At 44.4% G+C, this 16936-nt stretch overlaps 1 protein-coding gene across 2 annotated transcripts in view; it reads left to right on the forward strand.

Annotated features, from left to right (window-relative positions):
• Positions 1-3412: 3412 nt before the first annotated feature.
• Positions 3413-16936, forward strand: part of SLC9A2 (solute carrier family 9 member A2) — a 31849-nt gene continuing 18325 nt past the window's right edge. Inside the window, exons 1-3 of one of the 2 annotated variants that reach the window (XM_015850036.3) lie at positions 3413-3788; positions 8966-9429; positions 14435-14685. In XM_015850036.3, the coding sequence (XP_015705522.2) occupies positions 3518-3788; positions 8966-9429; positions 14435-14685 (986 nt within the window). In that variant the 5' untranslated portion in view covers positions 3413-3517. Of the gene's footprint in view, positions 3789-8965; positions 9430-14434; positions 14686-16936 lie in introns of those variants that run through there. The other variant, XM_085551757.1, reaches the window with a different exon arrangement.

A 16936-nucleotide genomic window follows, 5' to 3' on the forward strand; every position in this document is an offset into this window, starting at 1 on the left:
ATAATTCCGAGGGTGCATTGCTGGTCCCCCTCCCCAAATAAAACAACTCTCAGTCAAGCATGTTTGTGTTTTATAATCCTCAGATTTCCCCTGAAGCTATTTCTCTTATAAGTAAAAAAGACTCTCTCACCCTTTGGTGTTTGTTTTCCCACAACTTGGAGCATCTTGGTTACATGTGTCACAGGTACCTCTCTTCCAAGAGTGGCCTGTCAGTGTCTAAAGGGGGACGGAAAGAAAGAAGGGGACAGACTCTAGTAGGGTCTGCTGTGACAGGACATAGGGAAATGGTGTTCAGTTAAAAGAGATTTAGACTGGACATAAGAAATAAGTCTTTTCCATTAAGGGTGGTGAGGCACAGGCACAGGTTGCCCAGGGAGGTGGTGGATGGAGTCCTTGGAGACATCCAAGGTCAGGCTGGATGGAATTCTGAACAACATGATCAATCTGCAGGTATCCCTGTTCATTGCAGGGGATTGGACTAGATGGCCTTTAAGCATCCCTTTCAACTCAAACTCTTCTGTGATCATTATATATATATTTTCATGATGAAAGCAGTTTTGACGATCACAATGAAGACAGTTTTGTGGTTTTTTTTTTTTCCTACCACATAACTAAAGCAGGATTAATATTAACATTTGATGTACAACCATATAACTCAAAGCCATATCCACAGTTAGAAAGCCCCAGTAAAAGGAAAACCAAATTGCCATGACTCATAATGGTTCAAAGCACACCTGACTACTGCAAACCTGTGTGGTAGTGGTGAGTCTCGCCAGCACACTGCGGGTACCAGAGCTGTTCCTTGCTCTAGCAGTAACTGACAGCAGTAATCAATAGATGGATTAAATGGTAAATAAAGTAAATTATGTGGGTTACTATCTTGATGTATAAAACAGCATGTACTCTGTCACGTGAAGCACTGTTAGCACTGTCTCTGATAGAACAGGCAATGCAGAGTAGAACAAGGGATGAAAGTACACAGGGGTGCAGATGGCAGGGCGCAGTGGGGGCAATGAGGCATCGGTAGGTGTATGGTGGAAAGGGTGGCTGAGCTGCAATCAGGCGTGCTCCTGTTTGTGCTGTCCATGAAACAGTGCAGAGCGACCCAACACCAAATTGTTCTGAGGCAGGAGCAGATGCATTGAGCTGTCAGGGGCAGAGCCATGACGAGGCGCCGCGGCGCCAGGGACACACCTGCACATTTCCTTGGCCGGGGGAACCCCTCCCTCCCTGATGGGCTGCTTTGTGCCTTGGGTACATACTTCTCCATATGGCGATGACCCCAGGAGCACAGTTCCCAACATCTCTGGGATCAGTGAGGATACAGAGCTTCAGCTGCACAAGACTGGTGGAGATGGAAAGCAGCTCGAGCTGCAAACACTGACCCTCAGCATCTCATATCATGCTTGGCTACACGGCACCTATGTCAACAAGCTTGAAAGCCAAATATTCCCTTCTGTCTGGTGTGTCATGCAGCAGGGGGTAATTCCCATCTCAGTGCTAGATAAACTCAGCCATACAGTCTACCTATAAAATAGATAATTTATTTTGGCATAACAATAAATGGTGTCAGCTCTAGTAACTGTTTGCCACCCGCATTCTCTTAACTCTCACTGTCTTTCAAGGTCTGTGTCAATGTACTTAATAATTCCGTTTTTATCACTGCAATGCAAATCACCAGTATCAGGATTAATTATGTTTTTCACTCATTTTGTTTTTATTTTTTTTCACATTTACCAGCTTCTCATTTTTCATATCAAGAAAAGGGAAGGGAAGAGAAGGGAAGGGAAGGGAAGGGAAGGGAAGGGAAGGGAAGGGAAGGGAAGGGAAGGGAAGGGAAGGGAAGGGAAGGGAAGGGAAGGGAAGGGAAGGGAAGGGAAGGGAAGGGAAGGGAAGGGAAGGGAAGGGGAGGGAAGGGAAGGGAAGGGAAGGGAAGGGAAGGGAAGGGAAGGGAAGGGAAGGGAAGGGAAAGACCTCTCTGATTACTTAGTCCATCAGTCCATCCCCACCATGCCCACTAAACACGTCCCTCAGTGCCACATCCACACAGTTCTTAAATGCCTCCAGAAACAATGACTTCCCTGGGCAGCCTGTGCAGGTAGTTTTGGTTTCTTTGAGGTCAAGGAAGACTGATACACTTTGCCATAAAGTCACGCACGGTGGTGTGCACCAATAAAGATTTTATTAGTTTGAACTTTGGAATATCACATTACTCATAAGTGATGATGTTGTGTGTAAATCCCAACTGTCACCATCACCACTGCTAAAGGCACCAACCAATGCCTTACTGTGCTCGCATCCACTGTTTGGTCTCTATAAACCAGCTTTGTTCAGAGGAGGGCTACAAAGCTGGTGAGGGTCTGGAGCACAGGCCTTATGAGGAGAGGCTAAGGGAGCTAGGATTGTTCATCCTGGAGAAGAGGAGGCTCAGGGGAGACCTTATTATAGCTCTCTATAACTTCCTGAAGGGAGGTTGTAGTGAGCTGGGGGTTGGCCTCTTCTCTTGTGTAATCGGTGATAGAACTAGAGGGAATGGTTTTAAGCTGTGCCAGGGGAGATTCAGGCTGGACATTAGGAAGTATTACTTCTCAGAAAGGGTAGTCAAGCATTGGAATGCACTGCCCAGGGAGGTGGTGGAGTCACTGACCATGGGTGTGTTCAAGAAACATTTGGATGTGGTGTTGATGAATATGATTTAGCTGGGAAATATTGGCAATGGTTGGACTAGATGATCTTCCAGGTCTTTTCCAACCATGATAATTCTGTGATTCTGTGATAAATGTCTAGTACGTGTTGATGAATGTTAACGAGTGCCATTTTTGCACGTGGAGAAATGCGATGACGCACCTTTGCTCCATCCATGCACATCTGTGTCAGACACTGCTGTGTCAGACCCTCTGCTGCCATCTGCCACACAGCAACAACATGTAATGGGATGTTGGTGGGAAGGTTCGACCCCTACTGCCATCCCATTGACGTCATGGCCAACATCAGAACACAGGAGGCACAACTTCTGGAGCAGCCCTTGCAGAAACACTTAAGTATATATATGTGTTCTCATATTTTGGCATTGTATGAACAACAGACGTGATATTCAACAGTTAGTTAATATATACGGTTATATGTATTTTAGATACATAGCACGCATATAGATATATATGCACGTATACATCCGTCGATGTTTGTAGCGTGCTAACTCCCTCCTGCCGTACGTATGCACACATGCACACACGACACTCCTTTGGACTAACTTACACTTCACATCTCACTCCGCCGCCCGGCCCCAGCAGCACCGCGCCGTCTGACAGCGGCTGGGCGGCGGCCGGGGGCAGCGGGGGCGGCCCCGGGGCTCACGGGGCGCCGGGCGGGGGCTCGCCCAGTCACCGGCGAGAGGCGGAGCCGGCGGGGCCGCGGCGGCGGCAGGTGTCCGCGGCGCTGGCGGCGGGATGGTGGCGGCGACCGGCTCGGGGCCGTAGGGCGGCGGCGGAGCCGGCAGCGGGGCGGCGGCGGGGGTGCCATGGGTGGCGGTGGCGGCCCCCCGCGCCGTGGCTCGCCGAGGGGGCTGCTGACGGTGCTGGCGGTGCTGGTAGCAGCGGCGACGGAGGTGCGGGGCACCGCGGGGAGCCAGGCACCCGGAGCGGCGGCGATGGGCACCGGCACCCCGCCGAGCCCCAGCGGCACCGCCTTCGAGGAGACGCGGCTGCACGTCTTCACCTTGGACTATCCCCACGTGCAGATCCCCTTCGAGATCACCCTCTGGATCCTGCTCGCCTCCCTCGCAAAGATCGGTGAGCGCGGCCCACGGGGATTCCCGTGCCCCGCAGACCGGGACCGCAGCGGGAGCCCGGTGCGGGGAGCGAAGCGCCGGGAGGGGAGAGCGGGGCGGGGCTCCCGGGGTCGGCGATGCCCCTTCTTAGCGTCATGCCCCGGGACGGGCTCGTTCGGAGGGTTTGGGGTGGGAAGGTGCAGGTGAGCAGCGGTTACCTGCCGCCCGCTAAATCACGGGCTGGTAGGATTGGAAAGCAGAGTTCAGCCGGGCACGGCAGGGTGTTCCTTGATGGCTCTGCTGCCGTCGGAGCGCTGTTTTCTTCCTCTTATAGTAACGCCGGCTCTAATGACAGCTTCATAACAGAACAACAGATCGATGAAGAGCAAATATTTATGAGGAAGACTCCTTGTTGTACTTTCCCCACCATTCACTCGTGTCCCGAGAAAGACAGAAAGTGCAGATCTGAATGAGTGAGAAAGGCCGCTTATTCCCTCATGTGGAAATTATTTGTATTGCATAGTTTCACTGTTTTGTGTGGTTTACAGGCCGTGTGCCCGATGAGCTTTCTGTACCCCAGACCAAATAAACGAGTACAGCAGACTCATCTAAAGATATCAGGAAAATGCATACTAGAGACCTACTTTAGAGTCAGTAAAGCTATATATGATGGACTCAACTGTCTCAACTAAAAGATAATGGCAGGGATAGACCTGTGGAAACCAAAAAAAAAATGTCTGTACATCCTTTGTTTAACTGGGAAATTTGACTTTGTGGTGCAGATTTGGGTGGTCCTGTGTGCAGCCAGGAGTTGAACTCAATGCTCTTTGTTGGACCCTAAGAACTATGGTTATCCTATGATTCTGTGATTTCAGACAGAGCTGTGATCGTACTTTGATGGAAGAGCTCGATAAAATTTTGACGTGGCTTCTTCTGACATTTAAATGGGGTCACATTATTTACACATTACATGTCAGGTAATTGAGTTTCTGCAAAAATAAACACTGCTGCTCACCTCCAGCTACAGTCAGCACTGAGCTGGGAGCCTGATCTTCCACCCCACTACCTCACTGTAGCTTCATCACTTTCTGCAGAAGTACCTTTATCATGCAGCCAGCTATTCAGGTTGCACATCTAAATGTGTTAAAGGTGCATATTTAGCCTTGAGGATGAACGTAGGCGTTTGCAGAATCAGGATATAGTTTTAGAGTGATGCACTCAGATAAATCATGAACCGTCATAGCCAGAACATAAGGGATTTGGGAAAGAACTCAGCCAGTCGAGTGCTGCAGATTTGCTCTGGCTTCTGAGCCTAGATACAGCAAGAACTGTTCAATGAACTAACGCTCCTTTTGCTTCATTAACCACTATAGGTAATCCATCTGAAACATGTCAGCACATACATACACAGTAATAGATTCTGCAGGACTCTATGCATTATAACTGTCATGGCATTTTGCTAGTGCACAGGCATCTAAAAAATTAAGAAAATGAGAGTTGCCTACTTTTATTTCCCAAGCTGACTGCAGAGCAATGAATAAGCTAAGAGTGTAAATGAGGAGAAATGCCTGTAATTGTCAAAGCCCTTCAGCTACATCAAAGAATGGTTGATGTGGCAGATGTAGGGCACTGTCCCTGCTGTTAGCAGCATGCTGCAAGCAGGCAGGGCCAGGTACCAGGTGTGGCTGCACCAGCTCTACCACGCCTACCTTCAGGGCCCCGGCTGTGGGGCTGGAATTAGGAACATCCAGTTCTGGCTCCTAGACTCCTGCTGGGCTCCTTATCCAGCGACTGCATCGCTTGCACCTGCCCAGCATGGGATCTCATCACTCCCAAGCCTAAGTCTGTAGGACAGGATGGTTTCCCTTAGTTCAAAGGGATGGAGAGGAGTGTTGAGCCCCTTCTGCGAGGCAGCTCTCTGGGGCATCCTTCTTCCTACATTTCTTCCAGGCAGTGCAGGCATCCTGCTCATGTTGTGCCACCTCGAGGCACACGCACTGCCCAGGAAACTTGGGTGCTTAATCTGGCATCGTGCATTCCTTTCTGGGGCTGGGCAGAGGGTGCTTACATAGAGCACTGCTGAGCAGCAAGCCTTTATGAACAGAGCCCTAAATTCTGCTCAGCTGCAGGGAACGTGGAAGATAAGGTTGTGCTAATAACAGCTCTCATCACATCCTTAGGATCCCAGCTGTATCCCAGCACCTGCTAACTGCCTTTTTGAATGAGCATGTTTTTGCAGAAGTGCAGTTCGATTGAAGTGGAAGCATTCAAAGATCTGCTCGTTGGCGATGGGGGATATCTAAATGAAAGGCTTCTCAGACCCTTTACTGTAGACTGGAATTATCAAAAGTGCAAGGGACAGCCTAAGAAAGGGTGAGAACCTAAGCATTTTCGTGAAGTACATAGAAAATAGAAAACTTAGCATTTATATTCCAACAGAGAGCTAGAGCACCTTTTGAAATCTAAGAAATTGCCTTGAGCAGAATTGCTAATTTCTATCTACCTCTAGTTACTTATCTTGTGTGGTGATACCATACATGAGGTATGTCGCTAACATGCTGATGAGCTCACCAGTGCATTAAGTGGAATCCAGTGCACCCCAAACACGCTGTAATCTTTAGGCAGTGAGACTGGTCTGCTTACTGCCCTGTCTTGCTGAACTCCTATGCCCCTAAACTTAGAAAACGTTGTCTAACTCACCCAGATTGTCATTACTCATATGCTTAATCACAAGCACAATTAGAAGTGCTGCTTCTCAGAACTGACATGATGCCCCATCCCTGGAGGTGCTCAAGGCCAGGTTGGATGGGGCCCTGGGCAGCCTGAGCTGGTGGAGGGGCAGCCCTGCGCACAGCAGGGGTTGGGGCTGGGACAGTTTTATGGTCCCTTGCACCCAAACCATTCTATGATATCCTTCCAGCACTTCTCTCCCAAATAAAAAGTTTCCCTGAGTAAAACTGTTCAGTACCTGAACCCCGAGAATTGGACCACTCACACATAATCGAAAGTCTCAGTGGCACTGTCAGCATCAGAAAGCATTAGACTTCACCCAAGAATAGGAAACCAGGACTCTAAGGTCCTTTCAGCTTGAAGAATAATGAACTTGCACATAAGGCAGTGCCCAGTGGCCTGAGGGTAAACATCTTCCATGCTTCTACTGCATAGTCAAGAGTCCAAGAACAGGGTCAGAAGAGGAGAAAGTAGGTACGGTCTTGGGTTCAGCCAAAGGTCATTCATGTGCTGCTTAGTGGGAACCCTTCAAGGATGAGGTAGAGTACCAAGTGCTCTGGGAAGGTATGAACTTTCTAAAGAGTGACTCGTAAAGGAAAAAAACAAGAAAAAGATTTTTATTTTATGTCCATAATAGACGTTTCATTGCTTTTGCGATAGACCTGCTTGGAAGGTTTTGTTTTGTTTTGTTTCTTTTTTTTTCTTTCCCCTCATTAAAATCTGCATTTGTATAAATTCCCTTGTTTTCAATTTTTATTGAGAAAATGTTTCAAGATACTTTTCAAGGGCTTTTAGATCTTCTAGCAAAAACTACTTACTCAGGAGAATCTTCTTAATTACTCTGTCAGAAATTTTGGCTTCCTGCCACTGCAGAAATGAAGACAGACCATAATATGTTCAAGTGGAAGTGTCTGAAAGGTGAAGAGACAAGTGTACGAGAGGCAATTCTTATCTTCCCGGGGTCATTACCTGCTCTGCTCATACAGCAGACTGGATCCTAGTGATTCCTGTTTCAAAGAACGATAGTGAATTTAGCAATCCTAATGCGTCACAAGACATATATTAAAAAGCACTCTGTTCATCCGGAAGAGAGAAAGAAAGGAGTCTTGAGCTGTTTATTGTTAAGAACAGCTTTGTTAAGAATAGTCATTGAATACATAAGTAAAATTCTGTAGGTCAGAACAACTTCCCCCTTAGTCTTGTTTAACCATTTGTTTTCCATAATGATAAAATCAAGCTTTCTTTTACCTGGAAAAAAAAAATCAGTGATGAAAAGAGAACTAACAGAGTAAGTGCTACAACATACAGAAGCCTCAGACTGGGAACCTGGATGTGAACCTTTCCAAGTTTGCAGAAGTTTAACTGTTTCGACTACAGGTGTGAATTTTACTGAAATAGTTTTACTGAAATAGACGCCCGTTATTACCACACCCAGTGTTTCCACGCAGCTCTCATTTAAAATAATTTAAATGCTTTTTACTTAGGCGGGAATTGTAGGATCTTGTGGGTGTGGATAGTTTTCTATATAATTATATGGGCCAAATATAGATAAGGAGGAGCCTGGAAAAGATTGGTATCGCCACGACCTGGAATGTGACCTTTGTGCATAGGGTTGACCATTCCATTAGATTGGCCAAAGTAAGTTCCTTTCAAACATCTGCCATTCATTACTGAAAGTCACCCCTACACAGTAATCAACTTCTAAAAGTAATTGGAATCTTTAAGTCAAAACTACGTGGCTTTGAGAATTTTTGTAGGCAATGGAACCACTCAACTCTTAAGTCTTCTTCCAAAGCCTTTTTTAATTCTTTATTTTTTTAGCACTCTGCAGAGATTTTTGTGACAGACTCTTGACACTACTATAATTCATGTGATAGAGAAGGATTCATATAATAATACAAGCTGCAGTTTATTGTCCCTTCATGGAAAACGTATTTTTGTTGTTGTGAAACCAATTTGGAGGCTCCGCTATAGAGTAATGTGGCTGATGATGCCTCCTCATGGTCACTGAGAAAGTGCCTTGGTTGAGTGGATGCAGGTCATGTGGTAGTGACCCTGGTTTTCAGACTCCAAAATAAGCCTGAAAATAAAATGAATGTGTTTGTTTCTTAAGTTCCTTTGTGAAGCTGGGCATGGAGGAAGGGTGGTTATCCTGATTTTTTTTTTTTCTCTACCTTGGTGTCACTTTCCCTTTAGAAGAAGCATTTTGAATGTGTTCCTGTAGGATTCTAAGTTACTGGATTAGCTATTAGATTGTGCCTCCATCAAATTAACTGAATTAACTATGCTAGATGACAAGTTTACATTGACCTGTGATGGTGGTCCATTTCAGTCTTGTCAATGAAAATGAAACTGCCCTGCAGTTGCTGTTTGTTCACTACAGAGACTAAGATAACAGAATGTGGAGTAGTTGGTTGGATTCTTTGCAAATAACCTTTTCATTTTCTTGTGTTTGAATTTCCTTTGAAGGCTTCCATCTCTATCACAAGTTGCCCTCAATAGTACCTGAAAGCTGTCTCCTTATTCTGGTTGGATTGCTTCTTGGTGGGATTATTTTTGGAGCAGAGGAGAAGTCCCCACCTGTAATGAACAGTGATGTGTTTTTCTTGTATCTTCTACCGCCAATTGTACTCGACGCTGGATATTTCATGCCAACTCGTCTTTTCTTTGAGAACTTTGGTACTATATTCTGGTATGCCGTGGTGGGCACACTCTGGAATGCTATTGGCATTGGGATTTCACTTTTTGGAATTTGCCAGATCAGTGCATTTGGTTTGACTGATATCACCTTGCTGCAGAATTTGCTCTTTGGCAGCCTCATTTCAGCTGTGGATCCTGTGGCAGTGCTGGCTGTGTTTGAAAATATCCATGTCAATGAGCAGCTCTACATTCTGGTATTTGGGGAATCATTGCTGAATGATGCTATAACTGTGGTAAGTTACCAGATAAATGATTAGTTGATTAAAATGATAAATGACTGCTTGCATGCCACTGTGTTGTCTGTTTGAATGTATGTGGTTATTGCAGTTTGCTAAAAGGGGAAAGTCAGTAAGTGCTAATGCATTTATGTAATTCTCTGAACTTCAGGTTTAGGAACTACAATAGCTACAGCAGAGGAACGGGCAATGGTAGCATATTTGCTCAAGTGATTTTACTACCTGACCTCTTTAGTTGCTGTACCTTTGAATTCTATCACTTCCGTAATCTTAAACTGGAGGCTTGCCTCATGTGCACAACTGTAGTTGGATGGGACAGGCAAAAGCGACAATGTGAGGTGTTCTCAGGGAGAATGGATGTGTCATTCAGCTACCATGGGCATGGGATCCAGGTGATGCCAGGTGTTTGCATGTGCCTGTCTGGTTCAGACTACACAGAGCCCATACATACATTCTCCCAGGCCACAGATGATCCAGGACAGCCACCTGGAGTTAGCAGTTTCTAATCATTAACTAGCTGCACCAGGTTTGTGGTGCTGACCTGAGGACAGAAATCTGTAAATTCCATTAATACTCCCAGTGCCCCTTGTTTGTACCTGATGACACTGTGGCTGGAACATGACTCCCATTTATCTACACCTTACTTGCAATCCTGCCCATGTTAACTATGTCGTGGCATGCTTTCTGTTTTATGAGCCATGGAAACACACTGTTTTTCATATGACAGAAGGATCAGGAAGATTGATGAATTAGGTCCTCACCTTCCCTGTCTCTGTCACTGGCTTCTTATTGACTGTCCCACTCCATACAGAATTATCCTTCAGTTTTCCACCTTTCTGGGACATTCCCTCACCTGCTTAACACCTGTGTATCTCAAGCTTTTAATCTGAGCCTTGGTACTGATGATTTCTTGTGTGCCCTGAGGCGTACTGCTGTACACACGTACACTTTGTGCATTACCAGACTCTATGTTGCATCCCTTTGTATGGCTTTGCCTTAAAGCCTAGCTGTTCTCTTCAGTTTACAGCTGCATCTGCCTGTTACTACTGAACTGGCATGTAAGACAGTTGGGGAAAACAGTGGGTGCATATTCTGAGTTCCAGACAATTCAGCCATGGCTGTGTCTGTCTCTATTCACTCTTAATGAGCATATATACGAGGCAATCCTTTTTGTATTATTTTTCAAGACGGAAAAAGGGCTACTTTAATGTTAATGTAAGTATTTTATTTTTATTTTTTTCCTTCTAAAATTGTTTTTTTTTTTGAATCACAAAATCAATTGCCTTTCTACTGGACCAGCAGTCAATCTTTCAGGTTTTGCTAGCAAAACACTTCATCTTGATGGTGGAAGTGTGTGTGCACACCAGTGCCCAATGGTGGGTTACTTCAAGGCACCTTTTTCTTAGGCGCTGGCATGGCAGTGATTTGTGGCTTTCCTGTGGGCATCATTGTTGCCTTCCTCAGAGTCCATTCTCATGAAGTGCCTGCCCCACTGCCCCACCATGGAGAGACGTACTCTCAGGAGCCTGTAGGGCCAACCCAGCAGGTGCAGTGGCCATTCGTGTATTCGTGGGGAGTGAAAGGGATCTAGAGTCTGTTTGGTCTTACCTCCCAGCTATTGCTTAGGGGTGGTTCCTGGCAGGAGATCAAGTGGTTTCCACTAAGCTAAGCACTGGTCTGCTAATGGCTCCTTGTTATGATTTTGCACACCTGCAATCGTGCTTAAACTGAAAATGTGACTCAGGCAATCTCATGAGGCTGTTCTTGAGTGCCCTGGGTGGACCTTGCTCCCACATCATGGCGGTGCTGCTGGAGCAGTGCTTGCTTCAGATGCCTGTGGTGGGATGCAGGATGGGGCAGGAGAGGTGCTGAGGTCAGGCTGGCCATGGGCAGTGTTTCACAGCATGACTCCAGTAAACATGCTTCCTAAATACTTTAAGCCATTCTTTCTTTTAACCTGCTTGCACTGCTGGGCTGCTGCTAATATAAGCTTTCCTTAGGAAAGCAGTGTCGTCTGTGCTTTCCCTTTTCAGGAAACTTGTTACCCCACCTTCGTTTTAGCTATAAAGCAGAGTGTGCATTCTCAGGAATCTCAGCTCTGCTGTGCTTTTCATATGGCTTTCATGCCTAACTGGTTTCACAATTTGGATGATCCCACCAGTGGAATTCTGAAACCTGAATTTATTTGAGTACAATATTTGCCAGTCAGTTGTATTGCTTCTCATTTGGTTGGTGCCTTACCAATCACCCAGTTTAGTGACAGCTACTGTGAGGAAATTAAATGGCAAAATCACAGTTGTAGCTGAGTTTTAGAGGTTCAAATTCCTATTCTGGGCTTAAAATCTCACAGAAGGAGCCAGTTTCATTACAATAATATTATTCCTGTATTAAAAACATTGCAGCAGCACTCTGCATTCTACCTCTACCAAAACCATTACTTTAGAGTGCTTTCGAGTAATTTCAGAATTAAAAACTAATAACTGAAAAGAGATGAAAATAAGTAATTAGTGTCTAGGAAAAGCATGTATACTCTGAGACACGATTAGAAACATTAGTGACTGATGACTCTTGGTGTAACCTTCAGCAAGTTCAGCTAAAGGATGTTGAGTAAATCTTGAACTTGAATAAAAACAGTTTGCATGCCAAGTGCATTGCAAAATGTGGCTGTTGTTGCTGTTGTTTAACTCACCTGAAAGCTTAATGAGAGCTGTAAATCTGAACTACCTGTGCAGTAAAATGGAATAGAACCTGATTGCAATCTCTTGTACAGTAGTGCAAACAGAGAACAATAAGAAGGAGATTAAAATAATTTTCATGACATTCCATAGTCTTAGCTACTGCTTACAGCATGACATGGTTTTCAACAATGAACATTGCATTTCTTCTCTCAAATCAGTTGCAGCAGTAGACTCTATATTAACATCTATGCTGGAAATAGACTCTATTCTGTTTGCAGGTTGAGTACTTTGCGGTGGAGATGAGGTGATCCTGTGGGAAGGCTGTTGCTTGAGTAGGTCAAAATTATATGCTTTACAAGCAGGTGTCAGTGACCTTTCTTCAGTTACTTGCCAAACATGTGTATAAATATATATATATACTTATATAGTTACTTTTGAAAATGTAAAACAAGGCTGTTTGACTCAACGAAAATGATCATGTTCCACAATCCATACTGAGGTAGATGAGAAGGTATCTTGAAGAATAGTGCAACACAGGGGCAATTGCAAGTGCCAAGAGGTGACTCAGGGAGATCATAGAATCATGGAATTACTCAGGTTGGAAAAGACCTCAAAGATCATAAAGTCCAACCACAGCCTAACCATAGTACCCTATCTCTAACAACCCTCTGCTAAATGATATCCCTGAGCACCACATCCAAATGGTTCTTAAACACATCCAGGGATGGTAACTCAACCACCTCCCTGGGGATCCTATTCCAGTGTTTAACTACTCTTTCTGTAAAGAAGTGTTTCCTAAGATTTCTCTCCTTTGTTGACACAAAACAGCACTATTTTTTTTTTTTTTTTTCAGCTTGTGATTCAGGGAGCCCTGTGAGTCTGTGGAATGAAGGGTCTTTGTAAAATGACTAACAAAGGCACACCTTGTCAGGAGGCTTAATTCTGGTATGCTTCTCTCCATGCAAATTCATCAGGTCTAGAAATAAAAGCAGAGTGAAAACCAGTGAAGCATATGACATTACTTTCCTGTCCTGCACAGGGCATAATATCGAGGAACAGGGCAAAAAAAGCTGTGAGTCTGCCTCGCAGCAGCAAGTTGAATGGGTTTGTCCAGGTGAAAAATGACACTTCTCCCAGGTGGACTCATCCTGAGGATTTTGCGCTTTAGAAGCAAGCAGCTCATGTTCTTGCTCTTCCCCTGCTTGTTGGTCTGATATGGAAATCAGAAATAACTGGTGACCCTGCTATGATTGATTTAACCTTGTGTGTTTTTTTTTCTTCATGCTTGTGCTGGAATATGCTTTTTTTCTTTTTCAGTTCTTTCCTTTCACTTAGCTCAAAGGACCCTTAATAGCCTGTATCTTCAATTACTCTTTAGCGAGGGCTTTTGCCTATGTAAGACTTCTCAAATTTTGGCTAAGAAGAGCTGTAAAGCTAACTTTCTGTCGTGTGAGAGAACAAGGCTGCAAAGGTGGCAAATCCTTCCCAGCATTCAAATACCTACAATGTTGGCACAATGCAAGTGCTGATAAAAGATTGTTCTTTCAAGTAGCATTTCTGATAGAAAAGCCTGTTTGATTTGCTAAGAAGTCCATAAAGAAAGCACAGATTAAACTCCTGTAAGCTGCCCAAGCTGGTATTTGTTATGAGCATGGTGGCTAAGTCTATGACCCCAGTTTCTACTTCTGGCTTAGGTGTGCTCTGTTCTAGGAATAGGACCAAACTTTGGCCTGTACATGGGGATCATGTAGCCACCGTGATATCACAAGGCTGGAAGCACACATGTAACATTGGGCAATGCTTGAATCTTCCAAATAAATCTGCAACTGTGAAAACCATTTAAGATTTTTTTTTAAGAGTGATTGATTCTGTTATTGACTTTTTAGTAGTAACTACTGATTTGAGGAACTTGGGCTTTATATTATTGTTTTATATATAGAGAGAAAAGGAGATCTGGCCTAGAAAATGTTATAATCCCATTCATCTCATTTGTTTAAGGAGGGCAGTTGTAAGAATTTTGGAAATGGAACTGGGCAAATACACAGGTCTTCTATGGGAATTGAATCGAAATCTCTAGAAACAATCTAAGGTTTGGAAGTCCTTAAACTATTGCATTCAGAATGGTTAAGTAAATCAGAGAAAGGCCGCTGCATGGAAGCCATGTTTCTTGTAATCTCTGGGGTGGCTGCAGTCCAATGTTTCTCAAAAGTAGGTTCAATGTAGGCAGAGAAATACAGAGTCCAACCATGAAGCAGAGAAACGCAATGACACAAAGGGAAATTAAGAAGAATTCAGAAACATAATGTGCTTTCTTTTTCTCATAGGTCCTGTACAATTTGTTCAAGTCTTTCTGCCAGATGCGCACAATTCAGGTTATTGACATATTCGCTGGGATTGCTAACTTCTTTATAGTGGGGATCGGTGGAGTATTGATTGGAATCCTTTTGGGATTTGTAGCAGCCTTTACCACCCGTTTCACCCATAAAATCCGAGTGATTGAGCCACTCTTTGTCTTCCTGTACAGTTACTTGTCATACATAACAGCTGAAATGTTTCATCTCTCGGGCATCATGGCGTAAGTACCCCAAACTTCAGTAATAATAGCACCCAAATAAGAATGGGAACTGCAGAGAGGACCAGATTTTGCAAACCCTGCCATATGGTCTCACTCCACTGTGCATGGCAGTGGAGCTGCCTTGAGGATTTGTGGCTTCTCCCATTCTGCTCCCAGCCCATTGTCTCAGCTTGCCACCACGCCAGCTGTGTCGCTAAAACTGCCTGTGGCATCACACCATAAACCATATCTTTGAAACCTTCCAAATTAAAAATAATCCCTAGTATTTTTGGTGGGGTTATTTTTACCTCAGATCAGCTGGGTGACCTGTGTCCTCATGAGACCCCGCCACTGGTCACAGGCATTGCCTGGGGATGGTACACAATGATGTGGGGGCAGCCATGGCAGGCAGGGAGTGGCAGTGGTAGCTGCAAACCTCATGAGCTGGCTTTGCTGCCGATGCCAAGGTATTGTGAAACTGCATCTTCATGTAGTCATGTGAGCAGCCAGCAAATGCCATTCAGTGGAGACAATGCTTGTCCTCCTGCTTCATTACAAATACAGTAAGATTTGCAGAATCTAGTCCTACGATGATATAAACCTTCAGTTTAATAACTTGATACATGTGCCTGTGTGTTACAATGCTCTCTGAATACATTGCTATGTACAAAATAATATTATTCTTCCCACTGCTAACAGATAAAAATATTTTTCCTCTGCAGGCTTTCCCTCCTGGGCTTCAATAAAGAGAAAGCACAGCCTCTCTCTTGATGCTGTTTGTACTATAACAGCTTCATCATTAGAAAGAGCCTTTAGGACACTTGATATGCTTAAATGGTTTTCTCAGGTTCCAAGTAATATTTTTAAAAGGCTGACCTTCTTTAATGACTTTGTGTTGTTCTGGTGGCAAAAGTGAGTCATTCAGGCATACGAAACATAGATATTTGAAAGCCTATATGTTACTATTGAGTGTCACTAAAGCTTGAAAATTCTTCATTTGATAGTTATCCTGTAAGAGTGTGAAGATAGGCTTGATATCATAGTTCTGATAGTATAAGGTTTTCTGGGTTTGGGAAACAATTTACGTGGAAACTTACAGCTGATAAAAAAAGAAACGTGCCATGAAACCACAGGGGTCAGTACTGTAATGTAAGTAAAGATCTAAAGCTTGCATAGGTCTCCTTCTCTGATATGAGTCTAAATAAAGCAATGTATGCATCCACTTTGACCGAGTTCATAAATGAGCCATCTCTTTCCCCACCTTCTATTCATAGCATTTGTGTGGTTTCTAGTTTCCTCCACTTCTTAAGTCAAATGTTTTTGACATCCTATGATCAAATACTCAAAGAGCTTCAAAGCCAAAGATGTGTGGCTAAACTGTGCATGGAAAAAGTTGTATCAGCATGCAGGAAAATACTGAACTGGACAGTCTGCATCCGGGATAAAATGGAAAGGGCACAGTGGGAACCAGCACACCATTACTTCATGTGGCACCAGTGAGCTATTCATTTCTGTTTGTAATGGCAGCCCTTGAATGGGTGCAGAACAGTATAGAAAGACTCCAGGATTTTTATTCTTTTTATTTTATTTTTATTTTTATTTTTATTTTTATTTTTATTTTTATTTTTATTTTTATTTTTATTTTTTTGTGTGTGTGTGCTGTTTTTTATTCATCCAGCAGTACAACAGAAAATCAATTGTCTTTAAAATATCCTATGCATGTTTTGACTGCAAGTGGGCTTCAAAATAGCTAAGGGAGCTGAATAACTTGGGACCTCTGCAGAGGTCTGCTACTGTGGCACACACAACATATCCCCCTCCCTGCTGTGCTGCTAAACACCTGCAGCTCCTGTAACCCCCACATCACCTTGGAGGGAACTGGAATTGTTCAGTCTGGAGAAGAGGAGGCTCAGGGAAAACCTTACCACTCCCTACAGCTACCTGAAAGGTGGTTGTGGTGAGGTGGGGGTTGGCCTCTTCTATCCGGTAACAATGATAGGTCAAGAAATGATGGCTTCATGTTGAGCCAGGGGAGGCTCAGGCTGGATATTAGGAAAAATTACTTCTCTGAAAGAGTGGTGAGGCTCTAGAACAGGCTGTCCAGGGAGGTGATGGAGTCACTGTCCCTGGAGATGTTGAAGAACCTGCCGTGTGGATGTGGCTCCGAGGTACATGGTTAGTGGGCATGGTGGGGAATGGATGACAGCTGGACTAAAATAATCTTAGTGGTCTTCTCTAGCCTTAATGATTCTGTGATTCTGTACCCTGTGCC

Source organism: Coturnix japonica, chromosome 1, assembly GCF_054131305.1.
Source record: "Coturnix japonica strain WE chromosome 1, WE-NBRP24, whole genome shotgun sequence".
NCBI classification, from domain to species: domain Eukaryota; kingdom Metazoa; phylum Chordata; class Aves; order Galliformes; family Phasianidae; genus Coturnix; species Coturnix japonica.